The following is a 27,885-nucleotide window of genomic DNA, read 5'->3' as shown; positions in this document are numbered from 1 at the left end:
TAAGTTTACAAATAAACCCAAACCTTTGAAACAGGGCTTCATGTCAAGAAGATTATGTCGGTGCAAAATAAGACACGACAACCAGACCAGGAATGTAAACACGTTATTAAACGTCCTTCTTCTTATTTGCAGGACATTTAACAATAATTAAAATCAAATAATACTCAAATGTATCAAGTGGCTTTCACACCGCCCTGCATGGACCAGAGCGCCACAGCTCTCAACGAATAGCAAAGAGGCTCCTCTATGTCTCAGCCAATAGGATGCGGGGGTGTTCAGAGGCGTTGAGGGCACGCGGTGGGTCCTCAGTCACTTCCTAGTTGAAGATGGCGGATGAGAATGAGACAGCACCGATGCCGGAGGAGGAAGAAGATGTAGAAGACCACGGACACTGCAGCGACTGTGAAAACGAAGAGCATCACTTTGATGATGGGTAAGGATGCAGACTTAGTCTTAATGCAGTAGAAATTGTGTCATGGTCCTGCACACGTTTGATCAACTGGTAAAAGATAAGCAAAGACGGGGCTAGCTCAGCCAGGATCCAGAACCCAATGCAACTTAACGCTGTCCCTCCCACTTCACTCCTAACGCTACCCTATTGGTTGAAGCGGTTGTTTGCCAGATGAGATTGGATGGAAATTGCATTCTGTTCCTGGTGTGGGCGGGCTTTGCTGCTGCTGCTGCTGCTTTCCTTTCGCCTTGCTTTGATCGCGAGGCGTAACGTTAGAGAGGAAAGAAGGATGGATAGATGGACATTTAACTATTAACGACGGCCCAATAATACTGTGGGATATGAGCGTGCACGTCAGCCATGTTTCGTAAAATTCTAGCAAAGTTTAAGCTGACAATGTGACCGTACTTGTCCCGGCGATCATTGCAGTCAAATACAGTTCATGGCACCCCCCCCCAGCTGACATTTAGCGAGAGATGGCTAACTTAGCTTGCTAGCTGTCAAACCTCCATTGTCTGTGTTGTGGGTCTCTGCTCGTGTCGTGTAACAAGCTGTGTAGAGAGACGTTGGCCGACTCTAGTGAAACTAACACGGATGTACATTTGACAAGTATGCGGCTACTAGCTACCCTTAGCGGCTGTGAGATGGGTGTCCTCGTTCCCCAGCTTACGTGTCGACAGCACTGCAATTTGCCCATCGATCGTCGAAAACATGGTTCATGCTATGATGACGGCAAATGCCTCCTGGCATTAGTTAAAAGCCAGACACTATGCGGGCTGCAATGCAAATGGTCCCCCTTGCCTCTCATGGGCGTTTGTTTGGCCTCCTTCAACCACCGTCATTTACAGTAATATACACATGAAACGAGAGCGGGCTTGCATCAACGTGTGTCTGCTGCAAATGTGCCATATGTGCCATATTTGCCATTACCTTGCTCGTTATAATTTCAATTGTGATGTCAAACTCAAGAGGCCTAACGTGCCGGTGCCTCACACCCAACCAAATGGTTTGGTTTGACAAATGGGCATGTGAAGGTGATGCAGAAAAGGTGAGCAAATTATGTGCCCGATGCCCTTTCCAATTTAACATCTTTAAGGGTGTGTATTGAGCTGTACTGTATTGTACCCATTCTGCAATCTGTTAATAAAGTTTTCAATCAATCAATCAAAACACACACACAGAAAACAAAGAGTGGTTCTGGATGATAACTGGGCTAGGCTGCTGAAATGGAAGCCTGTCGAACAAGCCATTGAATGTTTTGTTGTCTATTGTCACTCACTGTCCTGTTGTACGTACACAGTCACACACGCACACATGCCATGCACTCTTCCCCTGGGGTCATGTGATTCACCATCTGTCCTGGTGTTACAAATAAAATACGGACCAGTGTTCGACCTGACCTATCTCCCCTCTTGGACGCTAATGAGATTATCCTGTTCCTCTGTAAGTAGTCTCCTTCATTCCAGAAGATGGATAGATAGGTGGGGGGTGGGGGCTCATCTAGGCCCTGCTGATCAGAGAATAGGGGTCATGACCGGCAGGCAAAGTCCTTAATGAGGTTTAAGGTCTGCCTGTGAGGATACGTTGTTTCATGTGAAGGGTCAATTTCTACCATCTTCTGTCTCAGCTGTATATTGTTTTGACGGTGCTAGTGATGCTTTCTCTCTCTGCCAACACCCAATTCCCAGTCCCACGCTTGTAAAAATTCCACAGATACCAGACGCCAATGCGGTGCATTACTTTTACTGAATAGTATAGTCATATTCTCTCGTTAGTTTGGTGTCACTGTGGACAAAAAAACGAGTGAGATACAATTAATAATTCTCAGTTTAGAGACGTCTAGCTGCTTGTATGTGTCAAAAATACAGAACATGAAGACTATTTGATCATGTGGCACATGAGTGTTGGGATCAGATTTTAGTATTGGAGAAAATATCCTCTGTTAGACTGGTATCAGCTCTGTGTTAGACTGGTATTATCAGCTCTGTTTTAGACTGGTATCAGCTCTGTGTTAGACTGGTATCAGCTCTGTTTTAGACTGGTATCAGCTCTGTGTTAGACTGGTATCAGCTCTGTGTTAGACTGGTATCAGCTCTGTGTTAGACTGGTATCAGCTCTGTTTTAAACTGGTATCAGCTCTGTGTTAGACTGGTATCATCTCTGTTTTAGACTGGTATCAGCTCTGTGTTAGACTGGTATCAGCTCTGTTTTAGACTGGTATCAGCTCTGTTTTAAACTGGTATCAGCTCTGTGTTAGACTGGTATCATCTCTGTGTTAGACTGGTATCAGCTCTGTTTTAGACTGGTATCAGCTCTTTTTTAAACTGGTATCAGCTCTGTTTTAGACTGGTATCAGCTCTGTGTTAGACTGGTATCAGCTCTGTGTTAGACTGGTATCAGCTCTGTTTTAGACTGGTATCAGCTCTGTGTTAGACTGGTATCAGCTCTGTGTTAGACTGGTATCAGCTCTGTTAGACTGGTATCAGCTCTGTGTTAAACTGGTATCAGCTCTGTGTTAAACTGGTATCAGCTCTGTGTTAGACTGGTATCAGCTCTGTGTTAGACTGGTATCAGCTCTGTTTAACTTTTCATTAATTATTATTAGGGGTGCACGATATTGATTTTTTGATATCGATACCAATAACTTTCTGCTCCTCAAGGTCGATACCGATACTGATAACCGATATATATATATATATTTATTGTATTATAATATTTTTTTTTAATGTATATTCCTGTAGTTTTGACCTAACCAGATTTATCATGACATTAGTGTTACTACTATGAACAAAACTAAGCCAAGAGAACAGTTTTGACTCTTCAAATAAAGTGACTATATTTATTTTTCCAAATAAATATAATTTGAGTCTATCACCAAATTCACAATCCGTCAATGTCATTAACAATGTGTTTCCCTGAACAATGAGTGAACTAAAACATTTGAACCGATGTGAACCGGTACCCAATGGTACCTTTTTTCGGTACTTTAGTCTCTAAAAATGTAATCTACCTACCTCAGTTGTGAGAAAAAATAAATCCAAACTTCAAATAACCACATTTTCGACCGTTTTCGGCTTTCCATTGCCCCGACTGCTTTGTTGTTGAATCAAGTAAAATCCTAAGTAAGCATATATTGTGCATGTGAACGTTGACATGAAAAGAAAAAAGTTTAAAAAAAATAAATAAGTGTAAAAATAAATAAATAAATAAATAATTTTTTTTTATTATCGGAGCTATCAATACTTTTATCGGGTTTATCGGGATGACGTCATAATTGCTGATATCGGCCCGATAATTATCGTGCATCCCTAATTATTATATTATTTCCTTTGGTGTTGAAAGAGTCTTTGTTGTCCCAGGCAGGAGGTCATATAGATTTGAATTGGTTGCTACTCTCTTGCATGTTTTTGATGTGTGTTTTGTTTTGTTTCTATCTTGTTTCAGTGACAAGGGTCTGGGGGACGACAGCGGGGCTAAGAAGAAGAAAAAGAAGCCTAAGAAGAAGAAGAAGTCGGGAACCACAGAGGAAGAAGAAGTACAGGACCCCCTAGCCAAGGTGATGGGGAGGGAGGGAGAGGGAGAAGTACAGGACCCCCTAGCCAAGGTGAGGGGGAGGGAGGGAGAGAGATAGAGAGGAGAGTACAGGACCCCCTAGCCAGGGAGGGAGGGAGGGAGGGGGAGAGGGAACAAGTACAGGACCCCCTAGCCCAGGGCTGTACAGTGCGAGATATATGTCTCACGTGCTACAGCAACATCGGTCTGTGCGATGAATGGATTTACTTCAGTAGCACTGGTGCGATAGGCATTCGGTTCATATCGATACTCTTATTTTGAAAATCCTGTGGCAACTCATCTCCGCAGAAGCGCAGCTCCAGCCATAATATCTATGGCTCCGGCAGCTAGCAACGTTTGGTTCATATCGATACTCCTATTTTGAAAATCCCGTTGGAGTCGACTCGTATCCGCTCGGCTCACAGCACAGCACGCAGTAGCGTCTGGAACACAGACATTGCAACATAGCAAGGCTAGTGTGCCTATTTCGCGACTCAAAACAAATCCCTGCTGTTTTATTCCGCAATGGGTCAAATGCATCTAACATGCTTTGCAAACCTCGCCATTCCTTTATGACCACGTCGTGTTAAAGTCCGAAATTAACTCTACGTTAGCGTAAGCTAACAACAAGCTATGTTGTTACCTGTTCAGAGCCATAGAGAGAACAGCAGATGGGCAGAGTGAGGAGGGGGGGGGCAGGCAGGCAGCAGGCATTCTCCCTTCCCTTGTGTGTGTGCGTTTGAAAAGATCAGATGAAGTCAGATGAGTATATTATATTGATAGTAAATGTACTGAGGGTGGACAGATATATTTAAACATAAAAAATACAATACATAATAAATGTATTCATGATCATCATGCAACATACTGTAAAACAATTGCAGGAATGGTTTGGGAGAGGAAGGGGTTTTAGGTTGCGTGTTGTGAGTTCCAAAAATATATACTTAATGTTTAAAGCTCAATATATCAAAACGTGGCACTTTACAGTGAACAGGAGGTCTATTTGTATTAAAAACAATAGATTGCTTTTCCTTTAAAAGTCTGGAAGAGGTCAAAAATTTAAAAAATTATATTTCCCTTTGATCTAAATGTTACTGATTGTGTTAAATGGGCTTATGATATCGTCTCATATCGATTGCAGGCACCTGCATCGTATCGTGGCAAATATCGTATCGTTGTCCAAAGAATCGATATCGTATCGTGATGAAACTGGTGATTCCCACCCCTAGTAGAGTCCATACACCCAACACCAAATCTCATAATTCCTTACACGTAACGCGTCTGGCTGTGTGACGTCAACTTGTCAGCATGAAAATTACAGCCAAACATGGCACTGCAACTAAATAACACAAATACAATAGGCACATTTGTGACTGTTACAAATATAACACGTTTTATACTTGTGCTACAAGATTTTGGCCTGTGCTACAAAACTATAAACCTCTGTAGCACCAGTGCTATGTGCAAAAAAAGTTAACGTACAGCCCTGCCCTAGCCAAGGTGAGGGGGAGAGAGGGAGAGAGAGAAGTACAGGACCCCCTAGCCAAGGTGGGAGGGAGAGAGAGAATAAAAAATGTTTGTGCTTTGTGTATGTATCTCTGTTTGTTCCTTTGGGACCGGTTGCTAGAAATAGTGACAGCTCATTCTTTGACTACTGATAAGATAACCCCTGGAAAGAGAGACTGGTAAAGGGAGGCCGGTAAGGAGAGGCTGATAAAGAGAAAGAGGCTGGTAAATACAGACTAGTCCATGCACACTTTGTTTGCATTCAGCATTGTACCATAATAGCGTTTACTGCTTTCACCTCTGTACAGGTAAACTCGCTGCCAGCTGATAAGCTGCAGGAGATCCAGAAGGCCATCGAACTCTTCTCTGTAGGCCAAGGCCCTGCCAAAACCATGGAGGAGGCAAGTCGGAGGAGTTATCAGTTCTGGGATACACAGCCTGTGCCTAAGCTAGGTATGACACTGCAAGTAGTCTATAAGATGTGTGAATTTGGCAACAAACATAGCAGTGAAAGTGGGGGAAAACAATGTCTAGTCCACTGGGAGGAAGGTGAACAGTAGGGGTGGGACAAAAAAAATCAATACTTCGATATCCTCTTGAGGTGAACAGATTGAAAACGGTATCTTATTAGATGAAACGGATGATGTATATACATTTTTATTGCAGATGGTAACAAAGTTTTCCTTTGGGGACATAATTAATAGTTAATAATAATCAAGTTGCGGTTAAAGAGACACTATGGAATTTGTTGTACATTGTTTCATGTACAATTGGCCAGTTTGTGATGCACACTAAAGAAATCAAGTTACACAGATATCGTGTATCAGGATCAGTGATGCCAGTAACGCGTTACTGTAATCTGATTACTTTTCCCCGAAAATAGTAATCTAACGCGTTAATCTTTAAAAGCCAGTAATCTGATTGCAGTTACTTGTCCAAGTGGCTGTGCATTACTATTTCGTTACTATCTCATCATAAATTCATAATGCAGGCGGAATGCAGTATTTTATTTCGTTTTCGACAGTCAAAAATACATTTTGAGCTGTTTTTCTTATGGGAGTGACGTGGTGTTGCAGTGAAAGGGTTAAATACAAGAATGTGTCCCGCGGCGTGACTGGTCCCTCTGTCTGTGAGTGACTCTGCTTTGATCCAATCACATTCCCCATCCACAGTCTGCGAATCAGAGGCAGAGTAGGGCGGGTCTTCACAGCACGTCATGTGACATATGCGCCAATCGTGTGACAGCAGGGCTCCGTCGTCGGAGAATTCCACCCCAAAACGCTTGGCAAAATTAAAAGTGAAACCGCAAGATGACTTTTTCGGTTTCTGTTCAGAATTCCACCCCAAAACGCTCGTCTAAACGTAGCCTCAGTCACTACTTCACGGCGGAGGAAACAAAATACTGTCTACCGCTAAAAACAGCACATCCAATTGCATTGAAAGCATCTGGAATCACAACACTAGCCGACGCTTCGACTAGGTACAGGAGGGTTGATGGTGGCAGAGCAAAAGCTCTTATTTGCCAGATTTACAGTTAATTTACATGTTAAAGAGAGACGGATTGTATGTTTATAGAGAGACATTTATAAAAACAATTTAATAGTTACAGTTGATATAATTGAATAGTTCAGCCTGCATTTGTTAGATGTGATACACTGGTTTTGTAAAACCACTGGCTGGCTGCTCTAATGCTGTGAGCATCATAGACTGTTGCTTTACCATACTTGATGGTACAGAAGCTGAAGCACTAGTTTAACAATTTACGTTATGTGCAGAGAAACAAGTTAAAAAAATGTATGCACTTTCAATAAAGCGTTTAAAAAAAACTGTTGGGGGAACGACGACGACTTCGTAACCTAGTTACTTTCAAAGTAACTAAGTTACTCTGATAATCAAGTAATCAGTAAAGTAACTTAGATTACTTTTTAAAGGAGTAATCAGTAATCAGTAATCAGATTACTTTTACAAGTAATCTGTGGCATCACTGATCAGGATATTATCGTTATCAGGGGCCAAATATCGTTATCGTATCGTGAGTTACTCGTATCATCCACCCCTAGGGAATGAGCTGCAAAAATGTTGTACAGCACGAAAATACCACATTGAAATCCCCCCAGATTATTTTTTTTTTTTTTTACTTTATTTTTTAGCGTTTATCGCTTTTCTGGTCAAGCATGACCGACAGAAACAGGTTGAAATGGGATGTAGAGCAGGGGAAGACATTCTGAGAAATGACGGCGGGTCCGGGAATCGAACTCGTGTCCCCCAGATCCGTGACGAGCACGGTTTTCCCCGACGCAGAAATAGCGGCGAGATATGCGGTGAGCTACGGGAGCTCCCCCAGAAATTCAGTTTCACACAAAACAGCCTCTTTTTAAAAGTAGGAATTTAGACTATTCTGATTCAGACAACTTTATTGATCCCGCGTGGGGCAATTCATGTTTCCCTTAGGAAATTCAACTTGGGAGGATTTCCGCCACCCCTCTTGAACCCATTAATAAATGACTCTCTGCTTTGTGTGTTTTAGAATATGCACAATTCAGCTTCCATCCCACATTCTCTTCAGCTCACGCACACTTTTTCCTCTCAGGCGAGATGGTGACATCACATGGCTCCATTGAGCCTGACAAAGACAACATTCGCGAGGAACCCTACAGCCTTCCACAGGGCTTCAGCTGGGATGCCCTTGACCTCGGGAATCCTGCGGTGGTAAGGACACACACACAAGAGAGTCGCAATGTGGACGGTAGGGCTGGGCAATTAAATCGAGAAAAAAAATCGATCTCGATTCATAGACCTATGCAATCTCATTTCTAAGTTATGACTATTTCTTTTTAATAAAATAATAATTTAATAACCTTTTTTTTTTACTTTTTACTTTACTTTTTAAATGATTTTATTGAAAAAATAAGAATCGTGAGAGAATCGTGATCTCAATAGAGAGAAAAATCATGATTCACATTTTAGCAAGAATCGCCCAGCCCGGACGGACATGTTCAATTTGTTTTCACAGGTTGAGTAATATCATGAATTTCAGGTTGAAATCTATTTTTAGAATGCCCAATGCAGCCTGTAAAAGGGCGTGCAGATACCAGCAGTGCAGTTAATTACAATAGGTCTGCACACTAATCTTAATCACTATTTAGGTATAATAATTCATTTTGATTACTTGTCACGTTAGAAATAAAAGCAAAAGTGCTTTCTGAGATTATTTGACTGAAACATGATGTTGGAACAGCTGAAGCAGCGTGAACACGCTTGGTAGGGCTTCAAGCTACCAACAGGGTTCACACAAGGTCCTTGAAGTGCTTAACACTTTGAGTGCCACGGACGAGATACTCGTTATTTCATGCCAACCGTTGAGTGCACGAGATATGCCGTTTTTTAATAGTCATTTTTTTTATTAGCGATTTCCATTCATATTTCATCAATCTAGCCTCACGTTACCAGTGGGGATCTGTCTGAACTCTAATAGGGAAAATACAGCCCCCTATCGTCTCCCGGATGGTAATGCACGCATTGGAATGGACTCAATGAAAATGGATGAGAAAAGAAAAATCCGGAATCCACATTTTACTTCTCAGGCAAGTAACCCGAGCTGATCGGACTCATTGTGGACAGTCAGAACAGCGTGGAATATATATTTCCAGTACCCAGCGTTGGATCAATAAACGTGATCGATATTTGGAATGGCGATCAGGAATTGGAATAATCCTTTTGGAGAACATCTGATCTGAGGTAAGGAATCTATTTGACCAGTATTGGGATAATCAGAGCTATTTTCACCTATATATCAGTGTGTGCCATATGTGTGTGTGTGTGTGCGATCAGGAAATAAGATAATCGATTTTTCAGCCCGCTTCTATAGCGTGCATAAGTACACATATACTATGGATAATCTAGCGTTTATTTGAAAACGATTCATAAATAGGCCGAAAAAACGTTGAAGATTCTTTTGCCAACACTTGAGCATACCAGTGTGGGTGTTTTGAATACAGAGAATTGTATTTGCACACTAATATGATCTCTGTACTGGAAACACATTTATTCATTTGTCTGCCAATGCTCGTCAGTCGTTTCTGGCGGCCATGCTTCAGGGTTTTGTCAGAGAGAGTTGCGACCACTGCCCATCTTTGCTCGCAGACTTTGGTTCATTTCACTCACCGAGTTCCACCATATGTGAGTGTATAGTAGGGGTGGACGACGGTATGGTCTAAAATTTATATCACGGTATAATTTGAAGCATAGACGGTAACGGTATATATCACGGTATCAGTGTTTCCGTTAGAATAATTTTTTTTGCCTGATAGGCAGGCTATATAAAGAATGACATCCTCAAGGCATGTAGATTTATAATATTTTAACTTGCGTATAAAGTCATTATATTCCAAATAAAATAAGTCCAGAGTCGAGACTCCGTGCTGCTCCCATTGCAAACAGCGAGGCTGGATGCTGGATTTTGCTAGAAGCATATGTAGCTGCAGAGCCGCAGAATCATGGGCGCTTTCAGGAGCCATTGGCAATTCAGCCGTTGGGTGGGGGGGCGCTGTTGAGCGGGCCTGTGACCAGACCTAAAAGCGCCCATGGTTCTGCGGCTCTGCAGCTACATGCTATTCGCAACTCCACTGCTGCAGCCGTCCTCCCGCTGCAGCCGTCGTTATCATAACACTACACACATCAGCGTTTCCGTTAGCCGGTAATTACCGGTATTTGACCGGCAAAATCTGTTGAAGTCCGACATATTTAATCTCTCCGGTCTTAATGTCCGGTGAAAATAATTCCCTGAGTCTAAGCACAATTTGATTATTTGAATTGTATTAAAATAGGCTAAAATTAAATAGCCTATGCGATGAACGAAACGATCATTACATTTGTTTCCTCGTTGCTTCTAATAATGACAACGACGTTGTCAGCGAGAGCTTAGTGCTGGGTGTGCGGACTTTTGTGAAGCTGCAGAGCAGCAGCAGCACAATGCAGTATTCCAGCAGTACTCCAATTCAGCCATTTTCAGCCAATGTTGGGTGGGGGGCGCTGTTGTGCGGTTCCCAGAAAAGAGCCAATAACAGCTGAACAGCTGCTCTGCAGCGCCATACTCTTTGCAAATAAGTCGTTGCGAGGTGGAGAGAGTCGTCACGCAAACCACGATAATGTTGCCGTCTCTCTGCTTTCTCAGTTCTTCGCTTGATATAATTAATACAAATGTCCAATATAACGTAATTCGTTAGCTCATAAAAATGTGATTATAACAGACTGCTGTTTAGTGTCGGACCGACTGCCCACATACGTGGTCTATTTTATTTCAAGTCAGCAGCAGCACGGAGTATCGAGGGACTTATTTTATTTGGAATATATTAATGACTGTATACGCAAAAGTAGCCTAGTTTTAAGTAATAATATTATAAATCTACATGCCTTGAGGATGACATTCTTTATATAGCCTGCCTATCAATTGTTTTAAAGCTCAATAAACTATGACCGGAATTAATCTCATTTGTCCGGTAGATTGAAATCTTGCAGGTCACGGAGACCGGCAACAATTTTTTCTAACGGAAACCCTGACACACATATCATAATGTTTACAGCAAACTGTAGTTGATCACCAGGTATGTTTTATTAACACTATGGGTGCCGGCCAGAAATCCGGAAAATGACTGTGGATTGCCAGCGCTATTTGTCTATGGAGAAATTCCCCTTCTTTGCAGGGCTATAACTTTTTAAATTCTATTGCTACATTGCCATTATTAGGGCCCATTCAAAGTCCTATATGTATTGTTCATTGTGTAGCAACGTTAAACGTTTTCATTCACATATTCATAGTAAAGTATGGTCTAATGTATAAGTATGTTTTCATCTCTTTCTGCAGCTTTCTCCAGAACGTGATATATAGCCCCAAATGCATTATATTGATGATGAAATACAGTTTGATGGCAATCGGGGCGATATAAAAAATTTCAATTGGACGTACTTCTAGAATGATCTACGTATGATCTGATGATGACCGGATGGGCGGGGTATCGTTTATAATTCCGTGGGCAGCGTTATATCATTCATCTAGTGTGGGTGATATGTTCATCATAACAGTTTATATGGAATACGATCAAAAATAACGCTGAATCTTACCGTATCCTCCTCGCGCCGTTGGGCGATGAGCGTGGAACAGTCATTTACCTATTATGGTATGTAGAAATATCGGGTCCATTTCCAGCTTGTATAATAGTATATATGTCCAAATCATGTTGTTTATCGAGTTATTGGCAATCGATCGCTATGTATTGTGTCGAGATCGAGTCCCGGTAGCCAAACAGAGTGCCCGGAAGTAATTTGGCCGACCAGCACAACCTCCATAGCACTTCCTGTTTGGCGATTGCGCCGATCGGCCACCAGATGGCGCTCCTGAACCGCCAGAGAGCTCAGTGGGTCCTCCTGGTGGATCTCAGGCCAGCGGAGGGGAAATATGAATCCGATCGCAGATTTTTGAAATATTGATATAAGGACGCTGTAAAGCGTCCTCCGGCAACTTGAGCATGGCCGGGAATGACGTGTTAAAGCGTTTTCCGGCAGTCAAAGTGTTAACGTAGAATAATTCATATAAGAAAAACGATAGGGAAATCCCTTACCTTTCTCCACTGGTTAAAAATGCCAGGAACTGAAATTGAAACTTGCTGTGCGCCGCGGTGATATGTGTTTATTATGAAATGACAATTGCGTGTTGACACGCCCACTGCGCGAAGCCTCCTAAATAACTTTTTCCAGTTTGCACATATCTATTATCTATGACTAATTCTATCTATTTTTAGGGGCAAATGCGATTGAAATAGTCGAGCTGTGGTTACATGACGTCATTGCTCTTTTAGAGCTGCTCTACCGGTTACACGGTATAGTCAAAATCCATACCGTAGAGCAAATTCATACCGTTTATACCGTTTATACCGTCCACCCCTAGTGTATAGTTTTCCATTAGGTGGTTTGAGTCTAAAACAACGATGAGATGGCCTCAGGCTCAACACCAAGAATACCAAGGAGCTTATCATGGACTTCAGAAAGATCAAAGCTGGCACGCACGCCCCCATCCGTATCAACGGGACGTAAGGTGAGCGCGTGTCCAGCTTCACGTTTCTGGGTGTCCACATCTCCGAGGACCTCTCTTGCGCCATCAACACCTCGACCCTGGTCAAGAAGGCTCACTAGCGTCTCTTCTTCCTGAGGAGACTGAGGAAAGCCCACCTGTCTCGTCATATTCTGGTGAACTTCTTATGATGTGCCATAGAAGGCATACGCACTAACTGCATCACAGTCTGGTACGGCAACTGCTCTGCCTCAGACCCGAAAGCACTGCAGAGGGTGGTGAAAACCTCCCAGCGCATCACCGGTACATCACTCCCTGCAACAAACGGTGTCTGAGGAAGGCACGCATCATTGTCAAGGCCCCGCCCCCTGGATACCTCCCTGGATATTCACATTTACTCATATTATTTTAACCACTGGCTACATTGGTTATATTATCCATACTGTATTCATATTTATACTACTGTCTATAGCTACTCTGTTTATTCTGTATTATACTGTTAATACTGTACCTTAGTTTTTTCACATCTACATTTTATGTTGTACATAATGTACATTACAATGCACTTTACTGCTCCTTTGCACTCTGCTTATATGCTAACTGCACTCTGCTTATATGCTAACTGCATTTTGTTGTATTTTGTACACCCTGTGCAATAACAATAAAGTTGAATCTAATCTAATGACATACTTACCAATAGAATAAACACTGCATAGCCATTAGCTGCCTTACCAAGTCTCGTGGTCAGAGTTGTGGCTGTGTTCCGAGCTAGCTGGGCAGCTTCAGACGGGCAGCACATGGGGACCATGAACTAAAACAATTTAAGCCACATCACAACATGCAAACAAAAGTTGTAACTATCCACAACACAATACAACAGTCATTGTGTATTCTCGACACTTCTTCTCTGTTCTTCTCTCAGACCGATGCCGTCTGTTATGTGAACGGGCTCCACGCTTCGTAATACACAGCCGTTCTTCAAGAAACAAAATAGTTCCCAGGTATTGCGTCTGTCTGAAATAAGAATAGAGCATTGGAAATAAACGAGGACTGTTGTGTTCTGTGAACATTCATGACCACTAGAGGAAGGCAACTATTGCATTTGGTCACCCCACAACCTTTCCTTTAGAACCACCATCTAGCCAAACTTTGACTTTCCAAATTAGCATATCGCCTGACCTTTTAGTCACACAGTCCACAAAGAATGATATGTAGAAAGGTTCCTATAGGACTTAGAAGTCTGCCATATTGTATTTCCCTCTATTTCGATTTTTTTGCACATCCCTTTTCCCTCAACTCCACCTGGACTATTCACCTGATTTACATATTTATATGTACTAGTATTTTCATAGTTTACAGGCCAAACCACCTGATCACCACCAGACCCAGTCGACTTTTGTACAAATGCATGGTTTTCGGACCAGTTTGGTGAAGGGTTCATTAATCTCCCGGTGCCTCAGAACCATTCTGACGGCGTCCTTCATTCATGGCCGTCTCATTAGCGTAGCATGTGCCTAGACTCTAGAGTGATTAGTGATTTACATAATGCATGCATGTGTCGGAAAAATCTGACAATAGAAACAAAAGATCTGTCGTCCTTCAACCGAGGTGCATGAACTGGAAGAAACGAGCAAGGGAGAAAGAATTGTAACCCTGATGAAGGCATGTTGCCGAAATGCGTTGGTTTAATTGTATGAATAAAGAACATTATTTTTAGAACATCCATCGTCTCCAAAGAGTTGCCGAATTGTTCTCCATTACGACGAATCTCTGATGCTGCAGGACTAGACTCATACGAGTTATTACTAATTACATACTTTCATCGCTCCGTGGCTAGAAACACGTTTTACAGGCTTATTGCATAATCCAAATGCAAACAAAGGGTTTGCCCATAATAAGTACAATAAATAACCATAAGCCTGCGTAAAAAAGCAGATACAAAACCAATCCTGGGAATGGGGATGTTTCTTTATTCTCAGTGTTTTACACAGCTCTTAATACAAGGAAAGGTTTATCGGCAACAGGTTTACATGAGTTTAAATACACATTTAAGTTGTCAGAGGTTTGTTTATGTGTTTAAACCCAAACAAATAGACCTGTATTTTTAGTTTAGACAAGGTCTTTAGATCTTACGGACTAGACAACAATTCAATTGACAACACACTTGCAGCACTGGTTATGGGCTTGATAACCACCTACCCCAGGTTGATAACAAGTCTATTGACCTTGGCCTTGTGTTCACTTTGTATTCATGCTGCTCCAAATAATTAAATGTGTGTTTTGTGAAAATGTCCCCCCGCCCCCCAAATAGTCATTTGGAGTAACGTTAATCAAATTGATTACAGGTCATTGATTGATCTGTGAAATAAATGCCCATCCTTAACAGCGTGTGCACACATTACACATGCCACAAGACACCCCACAATGTGGTATTGATTTATTTGCCCCAGAAATAAAGACTAAATTTTTCTTTCTTTTTGTCTCTCTCCCTCTCTCTAGCTAAAGGAGCTGTACACCCTTCTCAACGAGAACTATGTGGAGGATGATGACAACATGTTTCGTTTTGACTACTCTCCAGAGTTCCTGCTGTGGTAATCCTTAACTTTGACTAACTCAAGTTCCTGCTGTGGTAATCCTTAACTTTGACTAACTCAAGTTCCTGCTGTGGTAATCCTTTAAGTGGTAGTCGGTAGTCGTCCCCTGACGCGTATCACTTATCTAAAGAGGATATTTGATATATCTACCTTTTTTGAGGATATTTGATAGTTATGACGGGTTTGAGGAGAGGTAATCCATGAGATCTATGTGATGGAGAGGCTGATGTGTGGATGGAGACGACAGAGGGAGAGGTTTGAGGAGAGGTGATCCATGAGATCTATGTGATGGAGAGGCTGATGTGTGCATTGAGACGATAGAGGGAGAGGTTTGAGGAGAGGTGATCTGAGATCTATGTGATGGAGAGGCTGATGTGTGGATGGAGACGACAGAGGGATAGGTGGGGGAGATGGTGGGAGCTGCTGAGGCCCATGAGGCCAGACATAGTGCCTGAAATTTGGATGGAAGAGAATGGTGACGTCCCTTTTTGTCTGATTTCACTAAACTGTTGTATTGTGTTCCACAGGCCCCCCCGCCCCCCTGATTTCACTAAGCTGTTGTATTGTGTTCCACAGGCCCCCCCCCCCGCCCCCCTGATTTCACTAAGCCGTGTTGTATTGTGTTCCACAGGCCCCCCCGCCCCCCTGATTTCACTAAGCTGTTGTATTGTGTTCCACAGGCCCCCCCCCCCCGCCCCCCTGATTTCACTAAGCCGTGTTGTATTGTGTTCCACAGGCCCCCCTGATTTCACTAAGCTGTTGTATTGTGTTCCACAGGCCCCCCCCCGCCCCCCTGATTTCACTAAGCCGTGTTGTATTGTGTTCCACAGGCCCCCCCGCCCCCCTGATTTCACTAAGCTGTTGTATTGTGTTCCACAGGCCCCCCCCCGCCCCCCTGATTTCACTAAGCCGTGTTGTATTGTGTTCCACAGGCCCCCCTGATTTCACTAAGCTGTTGTATTGTGTTCCACAGGGCCCTGCGCCCCCCTGGCTGGCTGCCCCAGTGGCACTGTGGCGTGAGGGTCAACTCCAACCAGAAGCTGGTGGGCTTCATCAGTGCCATCCCTGCCAACATCCGCATCTACGACATGTAAATGCAGTACCGTAGTCTTTGTGTGTCGGTGATGCAGGGCAACCTTTTGGGCAACTCTGATGGGCAGTTTTCTTGCTTTAATCACACAGCAGTGTCTTGTTGCCAGGAAACATCTGTGCCTGTATATTTAATAAACATCTTAAAGGAACACCAACATTATAGGACATTTGCTTACCATCTTCTTAAGTCAGACAATGAGATACCCATTTTCTCTATGTATGTAGAAAGCTATCCGGCTGCAAGCTAGCCTAGCTTGGCACAAATGAATGGAAGTGGATACGGACCACTAGCCTAGTTTAAACTCCGTTTTTGGCCGTTAACTCCTGTTTTTGGCCAACAGCTATGCTAGTGGTCCATATCCGCTTCCATTCATTTGTGCTAAGCTAGGCTAGCTTGCAGCACGATAGTTTTCTACTGAACACACAGTGAGGGAAATTGGTATCAATCTTCTTGTCTGACTCTGGAGAAGACGGTAAGTGCATTTCCCATAATGTGGGCGTGTTCCTAAAGTACGAGTGCTGATCTGAGAACAGACTGGCTCATAAAACATAGGGCGGGATCCACAAAGAATGGATTGCACGGTGCTAATTGCACCCTTACTTACTTCATTATGAATTGAAAATGGGGGACCCTGATGTAAACGAGACGAAAGTCTTTCTCTGGTCTGCATCCCCTTAACAATTGTGTGTATTGAGCCGTACTGTATTGTACCCATTCTGCAATCTGTTAATACAAATTTCAATCAATCAATCTCTTAACCAGCTCAAGAACCAGACCTAACCAAAACAACCAGCTGGCTGCCAGTCGACGAAACACGTGACGTGACTCTCCATTGGCTCTCCCACAATATCATTCTCACTTTTTGATACCTAATAGATGATAGGTCTTTTAATTAAGGGGAGACACTGCAGGTGAATAGGGTAAAATAATTAACTAATAGATATCACAATGAAACTTCCCCAGTTGATTACTTATATTAAGACAAGACTTTTTTGTATTACAAGTTTTCTGAAATTGTATGTTTAAATATGCAAATGAGGTATGATCTACTTAAATATGCACTAATTTGCATATAATTCCAGGACAGAAATCTGAACATTGGATAAAGCCATTTTCAAAATTATAGTTTCATTTTGTTGACATATTAGAGCCAAAGGTTATTACAGAGGGGATTTTGGATATCTCTTTTTATCACTCCATAAATCAGAAAATACTCCATTCAGTCCATTTTTATGGTAAAATTCCATATTTCGCCATGTTTTTAGGAATAAAATGTGATATAAATCAGGGTATGAATGCGATATCAACAAACCCTTCTGTAAATACCTTCAGAACATAGATATGAATAGAACTGGAAGGTGTGGTGTATGTGAGTGCTACTGAAGTGGAGATTTCTGGCTCAGAGTATGAGGAAAAACTCTTAAAACTCATTTTTGGGAAAACGCCTTCAAAGTTCTGTATTGTAAAATGCCATACTTTTTTTTTTTAAACAGATATTTACAAACACAATACCTAATCAAACCATTAGTAATAGACAACCTAAACACATGCCTGATAACTGAATAATAATAATAATGATGTTATTGAACTGAACAGAACTACACACATGCTACAAACAGTGTAGTACAGTGTAGTACCCCCTAATAGGCAAAAAATATTTGAATAGATATCACTATGAAACTTTCTCAATTTGTTATGTACATATAAACTAAGAAAAAATATATTGCAAGTTTTCTGAAATGTATGTTTATATATGCAAATGAGGCACTTCCCCATTAAATATGTGCACATTTATGGATGCAATAAGGCAAAATGATGTAAAATAAACAACTAAATGTGTGTTATTGACGTTTTATTGTCACTAGTTTCATAGAAGACATGTTTAGGAAGCAAAATATAACAAAATCTCAAAATCAACAAAAAAAGTATATTTGACTATTCACCTGCAGTGTCTCGCCTTAAGATATATATATATATATTTGTTTAATACTTGACAACATACACATAAATTCCCTGTTGCAAAATTGTATTAACAGATTGCAGAATGGGTACAATACAGTACGGCTCAATACACACAATTGTTAAGGGGATGCAGACCAGAGAAAGACTTTCATCTTGTTTACATCAGTGTCCCCCATTTTCAATTCATAATGAATTGTAAGTAAGGGTGCAATTAGCACCGTGCAATCCATTCTTTGTGGATCTAGCCCATAGTGAGGTGTGTATGGTCATGTGACCTAAGCAGTGATCCTAAATCAGTACTCTTATTGTAGTTTGACAAATATGGACCCTGAGTAGATGCTCTGCGGTTCACTTTGCTACCTGTTGACCATCCCCCCCTCCATCGAATACTTGTAACTAACCATGCTTGTTCCTGTCATTTAGAGAAAAGAAAATGGTTGAGATCAACTTCCTCTGCGTCCACAAGAAGCTTCGCTCCAAACGGGTGGCCCCGGTTCTGATCCGTGAGATCACCAGAAGGGTCAACCTGCAGGGCATGTTCCAGGCCGTCTACACCGCCGGGGTGGTGCTCCCCAAACCTGTGGGCACGTGCAGGTGAGTCGGCAAGAGTACCTGACACTTAGTTCTACTGTTTCTCTCTCTTCCTCTCCTTTCTCTCTACTCTGGTGTCTGTCTCTACTCTGGTGTCTGTCTCTCTACTCAGGTGTCTGTCTCCCCCTCTCTGTGTCATACTCCTTTTGTGTGTCTTTCTCTCTCTCCTAGAGCCATATGAAATCCGTTTTATTATTTTCCAAATTCCATTTTATTTTTTCCCAAATTCCATTTTTTCCGTTTTAATATTTCAGAATTCTGTATTTTGCCTTTTATGCTCATTTTACCATCAGAAATAGTGTCTAATAAGTGGGAATGAATAAATGTCCACAATTGAATAAGATATAACAGTCCATTTAATGTTTTTAAGTGCTTCAACTCAGAAATACAGTTCAATTTTACACAATATTTTTCAATTAATATTGTGACAAAATAAAAATACATATTTCAAGTGTAAACAATAGATACAGCTAGCTACTACTGACATTATCACAATGACAATGTCAGTAACCTAGCTATATCTATTATATTGTGATGAAATATAGTAATGCATAATTTAGGCACCTTTAGTTTAGTTTATTTCGTTTATAAAGGACAGTGTATAATGGCAAACGTTTGCATTAAACAAATGGATGAGTGCACCAGATTTAGCAAGAAGCTATCATTTCCATCTATAGTCCTATGTACTGTAACGTTTCATAGCTATTTAAGTTTATTTAGATTATAAAGGGCAGTGTATAATGACAATAGTTTGCATTAAACAAATGGATGGGTGCACTAGATTTAGCAAGAAGCTATCATTTCCATCTATAGTCCTATGTAATGTAACGTTTCATAGCTATTTAAGTTTATTTAGATTATAAAGGGCAGTGTATAATGACAATCGTTTGCATTAAACAAATTGATGGGTGCACCAGATTTAGCTAGAACTTCTAGAAGCTATCATTTCCATGGATAGTCCTATAACGTTACATAGCTATTTAAGTGTATTTAGTTTATAAAGGGCAGTCGTTTGCATTAAACAAATGGATGGGTGCACTAGATTTAGCTAGAAGCTAAACGTCCTAACGTCCTCACAATAGTGTCGCAAGTGTTTTTGCGGGTCCAGTCCACGAAACGTTGACAGAATTAGCAAAACACCTTATCACCGGAGGCATAAAAGTCATTAGGATACTGTTCTGCTCTGAATTGAGGGCTTATTGTGGAATAGTTTAGCTTCTTGACGATGTTAACACAAGCAGCCAGACGCTTGAGCACCGCGGCTGTGTTGTGTGTAACACGCTGTAGCGTCCCCGCCTCCCCGGTCGCGTGTACACCAAACGTTCCACCCAAAAACGACATTTCAGTCCAGATTAGGCCAAATTCTGCAATATTCCACGTTTTGCAGTTGATTCCATTTTTATTGGTTAATTCCGCGATTCCGTCCGCGATTCCGTGAACGCGGATTTCATATGGCTCTACTCTCTCCCCTGTCTCTCTACTCTGGTGTCTGTCTCTGTCTGTCATTCTCCGTTGTGTGTGTCTTTCTGTCATTCTTTTGTCTCTCTTCCTCCCTCTTTATCCTGTCTCGCTCCATCTTGCTCACTCACTACTTGTGTCTGTCTGTCTCTCTCCATCATTCTCCTGTTCCTTTCTCTCATTCTCTTTCTTTCTCTCGGTCATTCTCCTCTCTTTCTTTCTTTGTTATTTTCCTGTCTCTCATTCTCCTGTCTCTCTGTCATTCTCCTGTATCTCTCTCTGTTATTCTCCTCTCTCTGTCATTTGCTGTCTCTCATTTGCTGTCTCTGTCATTCTCCTGTCGCTCTGTCATTCTCCTGTCTCTCTCTCTGTCATTATTATCCTGTCTCTCTGTCATTCTCCTGTCTCTCTCTGTCATTCTCCTGTCTCTCTCTGTCATTATTATCCTGTCTCTCTGTTATTTTCCTGTCTCTCTCTGTCATTCTCCTGTCTCTCTCTGTCATTATTATCCTGTCTCTCTGTCATTCTCCTGTCTCTCTCTGTCATTATTATCCTGTCTCTCTGTTATTCTCCTGTCTCTCTCTGTCATTATTATCCTGTCTCTCTGTTATTCTCCTGTCTCTCTCTGTCATTATTATCCTGTCTCTCTCTGTTATTCTCCTGTCTCTCTCTGTCATTCTCCTGTCTCTCTCTCTGTCATTATTATCCTGTCTCTCTGTCATTCTCCTGTCTCTCTCTGTCATTATTATCCTGTCTCTCTGTTATTCTCCTGCCTCTCTCTCTGTCATTATTATCCTGTCTCTCTCTGTCATTCTCCTGTCTCTCTCTCTCTCTCTCTCTCTCTCTCTCTCTCTCTCTCTGTCTGTCATTCTCCTGTCTCTCTTTCATTCTCCCGTCTCTCTCTGTCCGTCGGGGTGCGTTTGGGAGACTGGTGTTCGGCTCTGGGGGAGGTCTGGGGTGGGTTTGGTTGGCGCCTATGACTTCGGCTTGGCCTTTCCCGGACCGTTCCTGGAGTTGGGTGCTGGTCTCTTGCATGTGCTTTGATGGATTTTGGTTGGTTTTCATCGTTGGGCTCCCTCAGTTCGCTGGCGTTTTGGGGGTCCCATGAGTGCGGCGCACGCTACGGCTTCTGCTGTGTTCCAGGGGTCCCGTGTTGTCTCAGACCCTCCGTGGTGCTGCATGTCTCTTCATTTGACCGATGTTGTCTGTCTGCTTGAGTGTTTGGAGTCGTTGCCTTGCTGTGTGGCTCCTTTGGCGTGGCTGCAGGTCCTGGGGTGCGTGACCCGTCATTCCTCCGTTGAGTTTGGTGGTGGGAGTGTGGAGTTCGCTGGTTTCCTCGTGGTGGCGAGGTCGCCGGGACCGGGGGAGATGGGGCTGTTTGTGTTTTCCTTCGGTCATGACATGCTTTATCAGGGAGTGTGTCTTGGATGGGATGTGGTGGGGTGTTTGGGGGACTGGCTGTTCCGGGGGGATCACATGGTTTTCGAGCAACACTGTACTTATTTTATGCCTATTCTTATGTCTGCACTTTCTACATTGCATTACTTTTATTGTCTTTTATACCAATTATGTCTGCACTTTATGCATTGCTTTTATTCTGTCGACTCTATGCTAATTCTATGCCTATGTTCATTTTATGCTATTTGCTGTGAAGCACTTTGAGCTGCAATCCATGTATGAAATGTGCTATATAAATAAAGTTATTATTATTCTCCTGTCTCTCTCTGTCATTCTCCTGTCTCTCATTCTCCTGTCTCTTCCACCCTCTTTCTCTCTCTCTCTCTCTGTCATTCTCCCATCTTTCTCTGTCATTCTCTATCTTGCTCTCTGTCGCATGTCTGTCTCTGTCTCTCTTTCTCTTTCTCTCTCTCCCTCCTGCTCTCTACTCTGTCATCTGTCTGTGTCTCTTTCTTTCTCTCTCTCTCTCACTCACTCACTGTCACACACTCTCATTCATGCTTGCTTATGGCTGTACCATCGATGTCCATAATTCCATGGCTCCAGTTGAAAAGGGTTATTGTGGGGTGTTGCATGTGACCAGGCCCATGTGTGACCCACATGGTTTTCCACATGAGGGGACGGGTAGATGTAATCTGAGAGGTGGGGCCCTGTAGCATGATGCTGACATCTCTGATTCCTCCCCACTGTGGCCCGCCGTGACACCCTGGGGACCGGTCCACTCCTGCAGGTGTGACACCCTGGGGACCGGTCCACTCCTGCAGGTGTGACACCCTGGGGACCGGTCCACTCCTGCAGGTGTGACACCCTGGGGACCGGTCCACTCCTGCAGGTGTGACACCCTGGTGACCGGTCCGCTCCTGGAGGTGTGTGACACCCTGGTGACCGGTCCGCTCCTGGAGGTGTGTGACACCCTGGTGACCGGTCCGCTCCTGGAGGTGTGTGACACCCTGGTGACCGGTCCGCTCCTGGAGGTGTGTGACACCCTGGTGACCGGTCCGCTCCTGGAGGTGTGTGACACCCTGGTGACCGGTCCACTCCTGGAGGTGTGTGACACCCTGGTGACCGGTCCGCTCCTGGAGGTGTGTGACACCCTGGTGACTGGTCCACTCCTGCAGGTGTGACACCCTGGTGACCGGTCCACTCCTGCAGGTGTGACACCCTGGTGACCGGTCCGCTCCTTGAGGTGTGTGACACCCTGGTGACCGGTCCGCTCCTGGAGGTGTGACACCCTGGTGACCGGTCCACTCCTGCAGGTGTGACACCCTGGTGACCGGTCCACTCCTGCAGGTGTGACACCCTGGTGACCGGTCCACTCCTGCAGGTGTGTGACACCCTGGTGACCGGTCCGCTCCTGGAGGTGTGTGACACCCTGGTGACCGGTCCGCTCCTGGAGGTGTGTGACAACCTTCCTGAGGTTGGGGCCATAGACTATCTGCCGAGGGGGGCCTCTGGGTGGGGCATGCAGATTACACACACACACACACACACACACACAAATGAATGTGTAACGCACCTTTACTCAGACCCCATGTCATATGTGAATGTGTCTTCTTCTGTTCAGGTACTGGCACCGCTCTCTGAACCCACGCAAGCTGATCGAGGTCAAGTTCTCTCACCTGAGCAGGAACATGACCATGCAGCGCACCATGAAGTTGTACCGTCTGCCTGATGTGGGTGAACACACGCCCTCTAGTGGCACATCCTATACATGGCATTGGAGCTGAAATGATCTACATACTGTTGGAGTGTGCTATACAGTACATACAGCATACTGTTGGAGTGTGCTATACAGTACATACTACATACTGTTGGAGTGTGCTATACAGTACATACAGCATACTGTTGGAGTGTGCTATACAGTACATACAGCATACTGTTGGAGTGTGCTATACAGTACATACAGCATACTGTTGGAGTGTGCTATACAGTACATACAGCATACTGTTGGAGTGTGCTATACAGTACATACTACATACTGTTGGAGTGTGCTATACAGTACATACAGCATACTGTTGGAGTGTGCTATACAGTACATACAGCATACTGTTGGAGTGTGCTATACAGTACATACACCATACTGTTGGAGTGTGCTATACAGTACATACAGCATACTGTTGGAGTGTGCTATACAGTACATACAGCATACTGTTGGAGTGTGCTATACAGTACATACGACATACTGTTGGAGTGTGCTATACAGTACATACGACATACTGTTGGAGTGTGCTATACAGTACATACGACATACTGTTGGAGTGTGCTATACAGTACATACAGCATACTGTTGGAGTGTGCTATACAGTACATACGACATACTGTTGGAGTGTGCTATACAGTACATACTACATACTGTTGGAGTGTGCTATACAGTACATACAGCATACTGTTGGAGTGTGCTATACAGTACATATACGACATACTGTTGGAGTGTGCTATACAGTACATACGACATACTGTTGGAGTGTACTAGACAGAAAATAGCTTGGAGCAAAGAACTTTGGGATAGAAAGTATCATGTAGCCATTCTGCTCCATACAAGAAATGTTGGTCCGTTTAGCATTTATACAAATATCCTTTGCATAATGTATTTGCATACTAACCGATCACATGCTGGAAAAAATACATCCGAATCACATGTGGCCCCCCGAGGAATCGGGACATAACTAACGCGTCTCATCATCCTATGGCCTTTATTCTCTCTCTCTCCTGCCCCTCCGCTGTCCGCTCCAGACCCCCAGGACGTCTGGTCTGCGGCCGATGACCAGGGAAGACGTGCCGGTGGTCCACCGTCTGCTCCTTGATTACCTGAGCCAGTTCAACCTGGCGCCCGTCATGAGCGAGGACGAGGTGGAACACTGGCTGCTGCCACAGGAGAACATTATTGATACCTACCTGGTGGAGGTATGCCATCCACACAACACAGATACTATACCTTATCTCATTAATTTGATATATATATTTTTTTTTTATTATATTATTACTATTTCTTTCTTTCTTTTTTTGACACACAGAAAGTTGTTAGATCTCTAATGATGATACAAATGTATATCTCCAACATTTGTGTCGAGTGATGCATAACTAACGGCCCAAGTATAAGCTCTACTCTTCAGTAATAGTAATGGATGAAGTCAAGTGTTCCTTTTATTAATCCCCTTAACAACCTGAAATAGCCTATTTTTTTCCCTCCTTCACCACTTTTTAGCTATATTTTAGCTCTATTTATTATGTCTGTCTTTGTTTTTAACATGTATTAATTGCTGTTGATGCTGTAATGGACGCCTGTATCTCCTTACATGGATAAATAAAGTTTTTATTAAATTAAATTTTAAATCAATCAAATTCACGTGTCATAGCAGGAGGGAGCAGGGGAGGTACAGGCTGGGGAAAAAAGATATTAATTAAATAGTATTAATAATGGAGTAGAACATAATAAGAGAGAAAGTTGTGTCAGTGTGCATCCATAATGTGACCATATGACTGTTGTTTGTCTTCAGAATGTCTTGAGCGCAGCTCCCTAGTGGTGGTTACCCTCTTATGACTGTGTCTCTGTCCTCATTGTACCCTGATGGGGGCACATTCCAAACACATTAGTCTTGCTGAACAATCTAATCAAATATAATTTTGCCTGGAGCGAGGTGTGCGACCGTCGTCTTTACCGTCTCCTTTCCTCCTGTGACAGAATGACGATGTCGTGACTGACTTCCTGAGTTTCTACACGCTGCCCTCCACCATCATGAACCACGCTGTGCATCGCAGCCTGAAGGCTGCCTACTCCTTCTACAATGTGCACACCACCACCACAATGCTGGACCTCATGTCGGACGCCCTCATCCTGGCCAAATCGGTGTGTACAGTACTCCCTCGGTCTAGAGGTTCGGTTAGATATTCATCTTTTTAAATTCCTGAACCATGATCCAAATGTAAACGAATGCCTACCACAGATAAATAAATGGATACACATGACTTAAACTTTGTTTACACATGGTAATGTTTGTAAACATTGTAAATGTTTGTAAAATGAGACTTATATTCTGTTTTATGATGGGTTGAGAAGCTCAAAACTATTCAAGAATGTATGTGAATATATCCAACGTTTATATGAAGAGAAAAATAAATAATCATGTATATTTTACATACATTCTTGAAGAGTTTGATTTGTAGATAGAAAATAAACTTTTGAGAACTTTCTTAACACATTGTAAATCAGATGTATAATAATTATTATAATTTATATTGTTTTCTATTTGTAGTGGGGTTACCCATTTGTTCGTTACGATTACGGATAAGGCCTTTAACACAATAATATTTCGTATTATATTCTTAATTTCTCGGTACCCAGAAAGGGTTCGACGTCTTCAATGCACTGGACCTAATGGAAAACAAGACCTTCCTGGAGAAGCTTAAGTTTGGCATCGGAGATGGGAATCTACAGTATTATCTGTACAATTGGAAGTGTCCCAGCATGGGTTCAGAAAAGGTACATTTCATACAAATGTATAGTCCAGAGTGATTATCCTGTGTCTCTGTATTTGTGCGCATGACGTTATTTTGGCAGGTCTTTGGCGTCACGGGTGCCGGGACATTATCAACCTGCCGCCGCTCAAGTACTAACGGCTCTGCTTGTGTTCCCCAGGTTGGCTTGGTACTGCAGTGACATCCCCTTCTACTTCAAACCCAGTGTCACCATTAGGCCAGGAGACCACACCAACGCACTGACCACCTGACAGATGGACTGATTGACTTCCTGCTTCAGGAAGAGGAAACCCACCGCCCATTTTTACTGTTTGACCTTTTTCTTTTTGGAACTTTGACCTGCACTACCGCTGCCAGGCGAGGGGGGTCGGGAGAGTTGGTCCTTCCTCACACTCTCTCTCCTCCCTCCATCACACGGACCTTAAGCCATTGTAGTTACCATCCCAGACAACTGTTATTATATCTGAAGGCTGTCTTGATTGTACCAGACACAGATACACACAGGAACAATATTACTGTATACCAAACCTGTTGACATACCTTACCTACAAAACATACAGTACAATGTAAATACTATAAACAAACATAAAAGCAAAACGATGACCTTAATTAACACTCTACACACACTAGAACCTAACATTTTATTTTACTCCTAAATGTTGGAAAAAAAACAATAATAAACGAAAATAAAATCTATCATCCTTGCCGTTTTAGAGACGAGAGGAAAAATAAATGATCCAAAAAATATATTAAAAATAATTTAATAATAATCAAAAAGATGAGGTAATAAAATACCAAACATGGACACGAGACGAGGGCTTCTGGTGAGATTTGTTTTTTCTTTCACGCTTCAACCTGCAGAGTTTCCATCAACCCCCCTCTTGTTTTTAATAGGTGTTTTTGGGGGGAGATGCTTCAACTCTCCTGCTTGCTGAAGATGTGTACGCTGGGGAATTGGCATTTGTCTTTTTGGAATACCCCCCCCCTCATCTGTACTAACTTTTGTGACCTTCTCTTGAGCTTGCTACACTAACAGAAGAAGCCTCGTTGGGGAAGATAATAAAACGACTATAAAACAGTTCAGACGGGGGAAAGAATCGGTATGGATCAGTTTGGACTTATTTTTTCTCTCGGAGTAGGACTTGGTGGGGTTTCTTGAAAGGGTTCATTAGTTAGGAGGTCGATTTGTTACAACACCTCCCTCTTGAGTTGAGTACGGAAACTGTCAGGGAATCCCCAGGATATGGTGCAGTGTGGGTGAGGTTGGGACGTGCCCCAGCTAAAGTGTTTCTTATGTAAAATGTTGGTATGAATTGCAAAACCGATGTGGAAAAAAAAACGGGTCTTATGGTGTTGTGATGCAGGAGAAGAAAATGTGAAGATGATGCAGGTGATTTTTGTGCAGAAATAAAATCTAGAAGTTGCTGTGAGGTTCTTTTGCATGGTTTCTGTTCTGGGAGATTCTTGTTTTCTTTTTGTTCGCTGTGTAGAAACAGAGGACGTCCCTTCTTGTTTTCTTTATCCATCAGGCTTATTGGACATGCATCTGGTATGTGGTGGTCCTGGAAGTGATGATTTCTCATTACGACTCACTACCATTTCTCTGAAAGCTTGCATATCCCAATTGTTGAATTGGAATCTGCATTTATAAAAAAAAAAAAAAAAAAAAGACATTGGG

The 27,885-nt window shown here is 42.7% G+C and overlaps 1 protein-coding gene across 1 annotated transcript; it reads left to right on the top strand.

The window, feature by feature from the left end:
- Positions 1-325: 325 nt before the first annotated feature.
- Positions 326-27,638, top strand: nmt1a (N-myristoyltransferase 1a). Its single transcript, XM_084328614.1, has 12 exons — positions 326-433; positions 3,896-4,007; positions 5,818-5,962; positions 8,100-8,218; positions 15,075-15,166; positions 16,143-16,259; positions 18,648-18,818; positions 23,296-23,404; positions 24,465-24,635; positions 25,414-25,578; positions 26,074-26,211; positions 26,368-27,638. The coding sequence occupies exons 1-12, from the start codon at positions 327-329 to the stop codon at positions 26,386-26,388; spliced, it is 1,467 nt and encodes a 488-aa protein (XP_084184740.1). The 5' UTR covers position 326; the 3' UTR covers positions 26,389-27,638.
- The last annotated feature ends 247 nt before the right edge of the window (positions 27,639-27,885 follow it).

The sequence above is a fragment of the Notolepis coatsorum genome, assembly GCF_963971535.1.
Source record: "Notolepis coatsorum genome assembly, chromosome: 14".
Lineage (NCBI taxonomy): Eukaryota > Metazoa > Chordata > Actinopteri > Aulopiformes > Paralepididae > Notolepis > Notolepis coatsorum.
This window is presented reverse-complemented; position numbering and strand designations above follow the sequence as displayed.

Bases quoted from the DNA above. Each gene is read 5' to 3' on its own strand.
- nmt1a (XM_084328614.1), top strand. From the start codon at position 327: ATGGCGGATGAGAATGAGACAGCACCGATGCCGGAGGAGGAAGAAGAT. The intron at 5,963-8,099 runs GTATGACACTGC...TTTTCCTCTCAG, and splicing joins ACAGCCTGTGCCTAAGCTAG to GCGAGATGGTGACATCACAT. The intron at 23,405-24,464 runs GTGGGTGAACAC...TGTCCGCTCCAG, and splicing joins AGTTGTACCGTCTGCCTGAT to ACCCCCAGGACGTCTGGTCT.